Source organism: Taudactylus pleione, unplaced genomic scaffold (genome assembly GCF_031769625.1).
Source record: "Taudactylus pleione unplaced genomic scaffold, aTauple2 ptg000026l, whole genome shotgun sequence".
Taxonomy (NCBI): domain Eukaryota; kingdom Metazoa; phylum Chordata; class Amphibia; order Anura; family Myobatrachidae; genus Taudactylus; species Taudactylus pleione.
In genome coordinates, this window is record NW_028284428.1 from 6,788,616 (window position 1) to 6,800,616 (window position 12,001).

Below are 12,001 nucleotides of genomic sequence, written 5' to 3' on the forward strand. Positions count from 1 at the left end.
TGTGTCTGTCTGTAATGGGAGCCTGTCAGTGCTCTCAGTGTGCCTTTCTGAGCTGCAAGTCTGTCTACCAGCACTGTCACTATCTCTGTCTGTAATGTGAGTGCATCTCACAGCACTGTCAGTGTGAATGTCTGTCCTGTCAGTATGTGTCCCAGTCCTGTCTGTGTGTCTTCCTGTTCTATCAGTGTGACTCCCTGGCCTATGAGCCTGCAGTACTCGTACTGTCAGTGTGCCCTCAAATGTATCTTGCTGCAGTAACACTGCAGTACTGGATGTACATGAAACACACACTGGACCTCATTCAGAGTTTCTCGTTAGTGCACGCTCGCTCGTTGGGAGCGATAATTGCACATCTGCGCAAGCGTATAATTCGCAGTGCGCGTGCGGAAGTCATTCATTGCAATCTGCTTTTGCTAGCTCGCAAGCCACTGTTAGGTCGCTCCTTTGAGTGACAGATAATGCCATTTGTGGTTGGTAACAGGGGAAGGTGCTTGTGAACGGGGGTGTGGATGTGCGAACGCAGGCGTGTCTGACCGTCAGAACGGCGTTTAATGGGTGTGCATAATTAGCAATGTAGCATCATTGCACAGGTGACTTGGTTGTATTTTAGCCTGAACTGCTCGCAGTGCTTGGGGTAGGTTAGGTCTACCCCAAGCGCTGCGAGCAGCTCTGGTGGCCCTTGATGTTCACAATTAATCAGACTCTTCCCGGAGATGACGTGTGCTGCGAGTGACAGGTGGGAGGTTTTATAGTCTAGCGTACGCTAACTGCCGTCGCTCACTAAGACATAGAGGGCGTCCTTACAGCGCAAAGAGCGATCGCTTGATTTGCATACCCGGCCCCTTTTTGCAAGCGAGCGATCGCATCTTGTGAGAGAATCTGAATGAGGTACACTGTCTGGTGAATGCAGTTAATTTAACTGCAAGTATAAAAAAAATGTATAGTGTATAAATAAAAATGTTTTACCTTTTATAAATTTACTATTACCCTCAAACTTGGTAGATAAAACTATGTGAATAATCAACTGCGGGGCCTATTCATCAGTACTAAAAAATATATGGAGATAATTAGTTTTAGAACTTGCATGGAGTTCTACCTAAGTACAGGAGGAATTCATCATTCCTCCTCTCCATAAGTATCTATTGTGAAAAGCTGTCATTTTTGCAATGACAGCTTTTCGGAAAACAGATACTCTTCCCTACATGAATCCTCTGCCGTCTTCCATCTCCATCAGCTCTGCAGTCTGCAATGCCAGGGATCTGTCCCCAGGCGGTGTGTCCAGCTCTTCCCCAATGCACGCTCCATCCACGATATGTCCCCGCACCCCCTCCCCCTTCCCAGTCAAGTCTGCCCAGCTGGGAGCTGCAGCCGTGGAACTCCGACCCCCCACCCGGCTGGTACTTATGTGTTGCATTACATAACACTGAGATGCAGCTGGTGCAGACACAGCATCTCCCCGCTGGCAGTGGCTCCATGCTGTGTAATAGGAGAAGTTTAAAGCTGTGCACCGGGGGATAGATGCTGTCGGCTGGAGCTGGGCAGAGGGGGCTGCAAAACTTTTTTTCAAAAATGCTTTTCTAAGTTCTGCCCGCCGCTGCATACTGTCGCAGACGGGAAGTGTCTCCCCTCTGTGCGTTCCCCGGTGGCACTTGGAAGTGCTTCTTTATTTGACAGTTTATAGTAAATAAACAGTTAATTGAAAAGGCACTTACAAGTGCCACCGGAGAACACACGGAAGAGACACTGCAGGGAGAACACACAGTGCATCCGGAGCGGGAACACAGAGCGACGGAGGGAACCAGAAGAGGACCTGCCCAGCTGAAACCAGTTAAGTATATCCCACTGCTACAGCCTTATGTGGGCTGTACGCCATCTGAGAATGGCATTCAGTAACACCATCAAATTACGAAAATACCTAATTTTTGGAATTTGATGAATAGCCTAATAAGGAAATAAACACAGACAGACTTAACCAGGAGATATCAGTGATGTCTCCTGCATTAAGTATATTAATAAATACAAGAGAAATGTAATTTAAGGAAAAAGGGCCTTAAAACTGATAGTTTAGTGTTGATGAATGGCCTCTGTACTTGCTAAATCTGTAAATCAATTTAACTATAAAACGTGCCTGTTTAGGCTAATTGCAGCAGTTTTCCTTTTCCAGGATCCAGGAAGGGAAGTACCAGTGGTAGATACAAGGGTTCAGAGCCAATAATCATGTCATAAAAACAAATCACATTGCCTCAGGTAAGTAATAATAATATTAGTAATTTCCCTAATATACCCTGAATCTAGTATTACAATCGCTAATGCCAATATTATATTCCGCAGTTATTATAAATAACTAAAAGAAAGTATTAAAGATGACTCCTTAAATCAGTATCTTTAGCCATTGTGTACCAGACAATTAGTTTCCTTGGCAGTTGCAAATTAACCTAGGGCTAAATTAACTGCAGTTAATACATTCATCAAGGTTACTTCAGGTAGAAAATAAGTGGGAAAGGCAGAAACATACTATTATGTGACCATCTAAAGAAATAAGGATTGCAGTAATACCTGTCTTTCATACGTGGCCTGGACCAGGCTGTTTCCTCCAAAAGGTGAGGTGAAAGCATTGTCTCAGGTGGCTCACTCCATGGGGCAGCTGAGACAAGGTTCCCATCCCACCACTTGGGCCCCCAACCTGTGACTGCCCACCAACTCCAGTGTTCCGTTTACCTGCTGCTCTGCAGTAAATGATTGCAGAAGAAACGCTGTGTGATTCAAGTCCTATGAGTTCCATATTGTAGTGCAGTTTTTGACAGTGTGAGAAGAGTAGGGACAGGACAGGAAGTGGGAGTATTCCTTCACTCTTTCCCTGTACTTGAGCCTACAGTGAGCAGCCATTTACTGCAGAAACTAGGGGGCTGTAATACAAGTACTGACTCTGATCACAGAAAATGTCATGTTATTGCATTGATGCATGTATAATACAAAATACCAACGGGAAATATGCTGTTAAATATAATTTAAATCTATGTTGGCATCAGCCATTGTAGAAATAAAAACTAAGCCTAGACAACATACGGAAATTCTATTCATAAAACTTCGATTATTCTAAGACAATCTAAAACAGCTTAATGAAGTAATATTTGCAAAGTAGAAAAACAAATGAAAGCTGGACTATACAGTGAATACCAAGCAGACTATTAGTGTCCTCAGCCTGTATTTACCTTCTATTCCACTATGAGAAGTAGCAGGAGCTCCACCCAGTGTATTTTATGAGAAATATAGAGCTGAGAATATGCAGATTAATGTGGACTTGCTGTCAATAGGGAACATTTGCTTTACGACATTATATTCAAAATGTATTAATTTAATTTGATATATAACTGGTTGGTAATATCTTATCAAATCCTAATTGCACTACATTCTTACTGTCAAATTTATCTAGGACAAAAGTATTATAACTGATATATGTTTTTCAAATCCAGTAACATAAATTCCCAATTTTGGCAAAGCACTGTAAATGAGAATTTATTTTCATCTTCAAACCAATCTCATTCTGCCACTATTTTCCCTCTAATATATCCTATTTTTACATGATCTAATTTGTCTGTTTGCATTGTGTCTGTGTGCACTAATCTAGTGAAACAGGTAGGTCCTATAATTCCAGCACTGCAAAGTGTGGCCCAGGAGTCTAGAGCTTGATCGCCGGCCCCTTATCCATATTTAAATATGGGCCCTGTAATCTGATTGGTTGCTATGGGCAACACCTCCACTTCTGTTAACCCGTACTTTAGTAAATATACACCTACGAATACAAACAGTAACAGATGCTGGAACACATAATGACTGCTGTCATCAAATATAGCTCAATGTCCAGAAAATACAACGCATGTTGTTTAATACAGGGGCGGAACGTATTCTTGGGACCCAGGACATCTTCTCGTCAATTAGCCCAAGCGTTTGAAATGAAAATGAGTAATTAGTCAAAGGCTGGTCAGATAAGGCTCAGTAAACACAACCCGAAAAAGGATACCTCATCACAATTTTCAATTGAAGTATCCTTATTGCTGAATAAATCTTCAGAGTCACTTATGGCCTTCCTGGATTTCAGGAACTTCATCACAGCCAGGAAAGGTAAAGCGCTTGGAATTCCTACAGTGCATCTGTGATGTTCCCTCTGTTTAATCGAAGTAGATGGAAATAAAATTCCTAATGCTATATACCAGTCATCACCGTACATGTTGGTGCTCTTCACAGGGAGCCAAAATGCTTCTTCATGCTGAAAGTACAATTAATTTGAGTCTTCTCTGGTTTCCTTTACACAAACACATCCTTTATTGGAGTAAACGCCAAATGCTGTTTTGGGGACCTTTCTGCCATCAGCAGTACATGTCAGCAATAGTGCTTCTCTATCTCAAGTCAACTCCATGCCACTCCCTTATCAATCCTTCAGTGATGTTTCAGCAAAACAGCTGCAGAGACTCGACCTGTTCCCAGAGAATGGGATTACCCCACTGATTTGTCACCCAGGAAAATGCCTCCTTGAGGAAGAGTCTTCCCTTTGTCACTTCCTGAGACTCAAGCAGTAACTGAGTATATACTGTATGTAAGAAATTCGAACGAGGGTCCATCAGAGAATCAAAGTCCCCTGCAGGAACTGGGCTCTTTTTCATTAAGATGCCATCCCAATAAAGGGTCAATGGAGCTAATACAGACCCGCTCGCACCCAGCGTATGCAAATCCAGCGCACACCCAGCAAGGCATGTCTTGGCAGGTGATCGCTTTGTGTATGCAGACGCCCACCAGCCATTCATAGATGCCCACTTGTGCACGGCATCTCTTAGAAGTGCATGTAACCACTGGTACATCGAGCACCATCGGATGCGATTGCAGCGCTTGAGGTTGACTATACCCTGCCGCAAGCACTGCGATCACTTCAGTGTGAAATAGAACCAGGTGACGTGTACAATGACACTGCCTGCGTTCTCACCTCCACTCCCCCGTTTCTAGTGGCCTGCCCCTGTCACCACCCACAAACGTCTTGACCTGTCACTCATTCAGCTGGGCTGTCTATGCTGGGCGAGCAAACACTTCCCAATCTGTCGCAGTGGTTCGTATTCTTGGGACACATTAACATTGTGTCCGGTCTACGGATGGACCCTGAGAAGCACTCTGCCATTGCAAATTGGACTTGTCCTTCTGGATTGAAAGTGTTTATCCGATTTTTACAGGCAGTTCATAAAGAATTATTCATGGAATTCAGGAAATCAAAAAATACTAGGGGTGAGCGGGTTCGGATTTCTGAAATCCGAACCCCCCTGAGCCCCCCCGATCCGAGGCAGATCCGAGTCAGGCTCGACTTTTCCCGCCTGACTCGGATCTGAAATCGAGGCAAAACGTCATCATCCCGTCTTCCGGGTCTCGCGGGTTTTGGATCCTATATAAGGTACACGAGTCGGCGCCATTTTCTCACTCGGCTGTGGACAGTGAAGAGGGAGGGTGGGAATTAGGGCTGGCTGGGCTGTGTAGTGTAGTGTAGTGCAGAGTAGTGTTGTGCTGTGCTGTGCTGTGCTGTGCTGCGCTGTGCTGCTGTTGTCCACTACTTCAAAGTCCATAGGGGCTGGCTGTGTTGTGCTGTGCTGCTGTTGTTAATAGGGGCTGTGTCCACTACTTCAAAGTCCATAGGGGCTGGCTGGACTGTGTTGTGCAGTCAGTTCTCCATAGGGGCTGTGTCCACTCCAAAGTCCTGTGCAGTGTCCCAGTCCTAAAGGGGCGCTGTAGTGTTGTCCAGGGGGTGCTCTGTCCATCAGGGGTGCTCCCCCCAAGTGCTAAAAAAATAATATTTTTTCTGTGTTTGTGAATTGTGTGCGCAGTAGCCGCACGTGCATCAACAAAGTAGTGCCAAGCGTGCGCCTGTGTCATAAGTAAAGGGCCGGCTGGCTTGACCGTTAAAGGGTGCTGTAACTCCCAAAGTACACTCCAGTCCAAACCCCAAAAAAAATATTTTCTGTGTTTGTGAATTGTGTGCACAGTAGCCGCACGGGCATCAACAAAGTAGTGCCAAGCGTGCGCCTGTGTCATAAGTAAAGGGCCGGCTGGCTTGACCGTTAAAGGGTGCTGTAACCACCAAAGTACACTCCAGTCCAAACCAAAAAAAATAATATTTTCTGTGTTTGTGAATTGTGTGCGCAGTAGCCGCACGTGCATCAACAAAGTAGTGCCAAGCGTGCGCCTGTGTCATAAGTAAAGGGCCGGATGGCTTGACCGTTAAAGGGTGCTGTAACCCCCAAAGTACACTCCAAACCATATAACAAAATAATTTTTCTGTGTTTGTGAATTGTGTGCGCAGTAGCCGCACGTGCATCAACAAAGTAGTGCCAAGCGTGCTCCTGTGTCATAAGTAAAGGGCCGGCTGGCTAGACCGTTAAAGGGTGCTGTAACCCCCAAAGTACACTCCAGTCCAAACCAAAAAAAAAAATATTTTCTGTGTTTGTGAATTGTGTGCGCAGTAGCCGCACGTGCATCAACAAAGTAGTGCCAAGCGTGCGCCTGTGTCATAAGTAAAGGGCCGGCTGGCTTGACCATTAAAGGGTGCTGTAACCCCCAAAGTACACTCCAGTCCAAACCAAAAAAAAAATATTTTCTGTGTTTGTGAATTGTGTGCGCAGTAGCCGCACGTGCATCAACAAAGTAGTGCCAAGCGTGCGCCTGTGTCATAAGTAAAGGGCCGGCTGGCTTGACCGTTAAAGGGTGCTGTAACCCCCAAAGTACACTCCAGTCCAAACCAAAAAAAAAATATTTTCTGTGTTTGTGAATTGTGTGCGCAGTAGCCGCACGTGCATCAACAAAGTAGTGCCAAGCGTGCGCCTGTGTCATAAGTAAAGGGCCGGCTGGCTTGACCATTAAAGGGTGTTGTAACCCGCAAAGTACACTCCAAACCAAATAACAAAATATTTTCTGTGTTTGTGAATTGTGTGCACTGTGGCTGCACGTGCATCAACAAAGGAGCAGCGCCAAGCGTGCGCCTGTGTCCCATAAGTAAAGAGCCGGCTGGCTCATTTCTTAAAGGGTGGTGTAACCCACATAGTGCACTACTCTCCAGCAAAAATAAAAAATATTTTCTGTGTTTGTGTGCACCTTAGCCGCACGTATATATCAATATAACATAAATGGAGGACCAAACTTTCTCCAATAAAAATAAAATAGGGAAAGATCAAGAACCACTTCCTCCTAGTGCTGTTGCTGCTGCTGGGAGTTGTTCATCATCCCAGAGAGGAAGTAGGAACACCACTACTTTTACTAAACAATTGATCCTCCAACAGTCCCTAGCGATGAGGATGAAGTACGACAGCAGTCATCCTGAAGCAAAACGTATAACTGAGGCCTTGACTGCTATGTTGGTGTTAGACGTGCGTCCGGTATCCGCCATTAGTGCAGTGGGATTTAGACAATTGATGGAGGTAGTGTGTCCCCGGTTCCAAATCTCGTCTAGATTCCACCTGCATCCTAAAGTTAGCGACAAGCGTGCGTCTGTCTGTTAAAGGGTGGTGTAACCCTCAAAGTGCGCTCCACAAACAATAAAAATATATATATATTTTTTTCTCTTTGTGAAATGTGTGGGCTGTAGCCGCACCTGCATCCTTAAAGCAGCAGCGACAAGTGTGCGTCTGTCTGTTAAAGGGTGGTGTAACCCTCAAAGTGCGCTCCACAAACAATAAAAAAATTCTTCTTTTTTTTCTGTCTTTGTGAAATGTGTGGGCTGTAGCCGCACCTGCATCCTTAGCCCCACTTTGCACTATTTTGCCCCCAAATTCAAAGTAATTTTTTGGCATTTTTTTTTAGGAATTTTTTGAAGCAGTTGTCCATTGGGGGCTGTTCCAAGGGGTCTGAGTGGTTTCCCCACCTTTGCACCCCCAAACAAAAATTGTGCACTTCTTTTTTCCACCTATTCAGAGGCGAATCTTTTTTGCCTACTACATTGCATTGAGTTACCGTGTACGCAAAAAGCGGATGGAATTGTGCCCCTGATTCAGAGCCGCACGCTATTTGCGCTCGCTCGGTCAGAAAAAGGGGCCGGCTATTTAAATTGAGCGCTCGCTCTTTGCGGTCTCTTGACGCCTCTATGTCTGAGCGAGCGAACGAAACATGCGCTCGCTATTTTGTAAAGACGCCCCCTGGCCGCTCGCATCCTACGTCATCTCCGCTATTTATTTGATTAATCGAGTACATCGAAAGGCATCTGAACTGCTCGCAGTGCTTGTGGTAGGTTTATCCCGCAGTCACCCACAGCTTTACGAGTGGGCTGGAGAAAAAAAAACACGCCCTAATTCAGAGCGAGCGCTTGCTAGCAGCGAGCGGCTCTGAATCAGGCCCAAAGACTGCTTGATGAAGACAAAACTGTAGGGAAAATGCCCCAAGAACAAGCAGGAACTGAAGACATTTGCAGTAGAGGCCTGGCAGAGCATCACCAGGGATGAAACCCAGCGTCTGGTGATGTCTATGCGTTCCAGACTTCAGGCTGTAATTGCCTGCAAAGGATTTGCAACAAAGTATTAAAAAGTGAAAGTTAGAATTAGGATTGTTTAGTTTGTCCCATTACTTTTAGCCCCTTAAAAAGTGGGAGGCACATATAGAAACCGTTGTAATTCCTACACCGTTCACCTGATTTGGATGTAATTACCCTCAAATTAAATCTGAAAGTCTGCAGTTAAAGCACATCTTGTTTATTTCATTTCAAAGCCATTGTGGTGGTGAATAGAGGCCAAAATATGAAAATTCTGTCAATGTCCCAATATTTATGGACCTGACTGTAATAGCTTATATCTGATTGGTTGCTATAAGCAACATCTCCACATCTGCATTTTAGTAAATAAACCCCTTTGTATGACCAGATTTCCAAATCAAGGAGGCAGTAAAAAACCCTTTTGAAGAGTTTCCATTGGGAGCCCCACCCTATAAATGCATACACCTCTCATTGCCCTCTCCCTCATTATGGAGTCTATTTACTAAGACTTTGATGGAAAGAAACTGAACGGAGATGAGGTACCTACCAATCAGCTCATAACTGCCATGTTACAGGCTGTGTTTGAAAAGTGAGCGTTAGGAGCTTATTGGCTGGTACCTTATCTCCGTTCACTTTATCTCCATCCAAGGCTTAGTAAATAGACCCCTAAGTCTCTCCCTGGGACAGATGTATGAAAGTCTGGGAAGTGATAAAGTGGAGAGTGATAAACGACCAGCCACTCAGCTCCCAACTCTCATTTTTCAAAAACAGGCCCATATTCAATTAGTTTCGCACCCGCAATAATTTTTCGTGTACCCGCGATTCGCTCTATTCAATCCTAAAAGAGGTGTTGGCAGAATTGGGGAAATCCGCCTGACACCCCCTAAAAGATGCACTAACATTGGGGATCAATGTACATGCCCCCGAATAGCCCTAAAAAAGCTTGCAGACCCTCCCAACGTCTATTTTGCTAGTTTATAAGTTTCTCCCCCCACTTTGCACTTTTTCGCCCCATTTTCAAACTGCTTTTTTGGGGTGATCCCCAATTTTTTAAAGGGTTTTTTGACAGTTATCCTTTTGGGGCTGTCCCAAGGGTGCTGAGTGGTTTCCCCAACTTTGCACCCCAAAATAGCGATTTTGCACTTTTTTTCTCCACATATTCATAGGCGAATCTTTTTGGCCTACTGCATTGTACTGCTTTTTCGCGTACGCGAAAAGCGTTTGCAATAAATATACGGAGATAAGTTTCCGACAGGCGAAGTCGCAATCGGCAATACTTTTTACCGCATTCCCACTTTTCGCACAGCCACAGCCTGTAACATGACAGTTGCGAGCTGAGTGGCTGGTCGCTTATCACTCTCCACTTTATCACTTTCCAGCGTTCATACATCTGCCCCACTGTCCCTTATTTTCTCTCTCACTGTCCCCTCCATATGACTCTCATTGTTCCCTCATTTTACATCTCCGTAGCCCTCAAAGCTCTCTCTGCTCCCTCATTGTCCTCTTATATTTTTAGTCAGTGTGACAGGCTTCTGCTGCTTTGCTGTTCCATTACACACTCCATCTCTTATGATGCTCAGACCGGAAGTGAAGTGAACACACTTCCTCTGAGCATGGGTTGTGAACGATGGCTACATGACTCCTCAGATTTCAATCTCATCATGCCTTCCCCTGCATAAAGGAGTGTTGCTGCAGTTATTCCGAAGTGCTAGTCCACCCCAAATGTCTTCTCATCCTTCTCCTCATAAGACACCATTAAATTGCTGCACACAATCTAGGCTCTTGTATCTGCAATTTGCAGCACTTGGTTACCATAGTGAGCAAGAAACTACCTCCCAACTTCCTGCAAATCATGACGAGTATGGACAATTTGCAAGGTATAATGGTATGTGTGCATTCAATGTGCTATGCAATCCATACATATTTCTATATACTGTAGGACATAGTTGGTAGGCAGGGATGTAGAAACTAACATTTTCATGGGTGGGGGGGGGGCAAGGACTACTATACGGACTGGAGCCCCATTTTCTCGCATTTGGTATCTCATTTTACCACAGTTGTAACAGTGACTGTAGATATACAAAGACTCCAAATCCTATGTTGATTTTCGTCAGTGTTTGTGGGGTTGGGCAACCTCAGTTTCATTGATTATTTTACTATAAAATATATTTATACATTAGTAAATAAATATTATTATTACTATTAACTACCAATTAGTATAATAGCTGTTAGAAAAATAGATAAATTCAATTGTTCATCTTAAAAATTTAAATTTTTCATAGTCATTAGCCTAGTTTTTATTCAGATTTCAGTGACAGCCTAAACTCGTTTGGTTGGGAGTATTATTAAATCTGTAGTCACTGCCTCACTGGTTATGGTATGTGCTATAATATCTGGTATGTGCTACGATTTGGCGACAATGAGACTGCTGCTGATGTTTTAAACCGTTCGCAGGCCGCAATCATTCGCTCTCTCTGTTCCACAACGTACAAGAACAGTCAATGGAAAGTGCAGCTTCCCGGTCTTGTGTGTCTGCTTATGCTTACTGCAAATTGTGATAGCAAAATGAGTGGGGCGTCTAAGAAAGAAACAAAAAGCATTTGCAAGAAGGAAACGTATGCAGAACAAAGAAAACTTCATCTTTGGTAAGCAAAAATGACAACAGTTGGCGAGTTCATATAAAGCTATTATCGCTTCATCACCATTTTCAATTCACTCATCCCCATTTGCTTTTGTGTAGAAGTTCATTGGGGAGGGGGCAAAACACAGTCTTTGCCCACACAACAGAAATCATGAAGGGGCAACTGCCCCCTACGCCCCCCCCGCCCGGTTCCTACGCCCCTGTTGGTAAGTGGTTGAAGTCTGTTTCTTATTTAAAAACAAACAAACAGATGCATCATGCAAAGCCTTCTCTATAAAGCATTCCATAAATAATTATAAGGCAAAAATACATAAAATCAACATTACCACCATTCTGTGCTTACCAGAAAAACTTCTGAAGTAGACTTGTGTCTAGTTTGCCTGTATGGTAAAGGTAACTATTATTACATAGCTGGTATTTCACAAAGAAATATGACAGTACCTTTTCCTTGGCTTTGCTTTTGGTTTCTTTGTCCATCCAGTCATTCTCATTCTCCAAAACATCAATGAATGCCCAGCGTATGCCTTCAGTAATTTCCTCCATCTAGTCAACAAAACAAACAGGTGAGTATGTCATATTGATATAATATAATATGTACTGTATCCTGCTTTATTGTATGTTACAGCAGGTACATCCAAATGCTAAACATGGTTGCTTAATATATAAAAGCAAATAATGTTTCTAGACATACTAAGCAGATGTAGATCTAATGTAACGACTAGAGATGTGCGTCACCAACCCCGTGTTTTGGTTTTGGATTCATCTTCGTGTTTTGGTTTTAGTTTTGCAAAATCATCCTCACATGTTTTGGTTTTGGATCTGTTGTCTTTAAAAAAGTAAATAAAAAAAAACAGCTAAAATTACGTCAT

The 12,001-nt window shown here is 43.8% G+C and overlaps 1 protein-coding gene across 2 annotated transcripts in view; it reads right to left on the bottom strand.

Annotated features, from left to right (window-relative positions):
• The window catches only part of PHEX (phosphate regulating endopeptidase X-linked), a 265,370-nt gene that overhangs the window by 95,922 nt on the left and 157,447 nt on the right, over positions 1 to 12,001 (bottom strand). For both annotated transcript variants that reach the window (XM_088451595.1, XM_088451597.1), the window contains one exon: positions 11,574 to 11,675. In XM_088451595.1, coding sequence (XP_088307721.1) covers positions 11,574 to 11,675 — 102 coding nt within the window. The remainder of the gene's footprint in view (positions 1 to 11,573; positions 11,676 to 12,001) is intronic.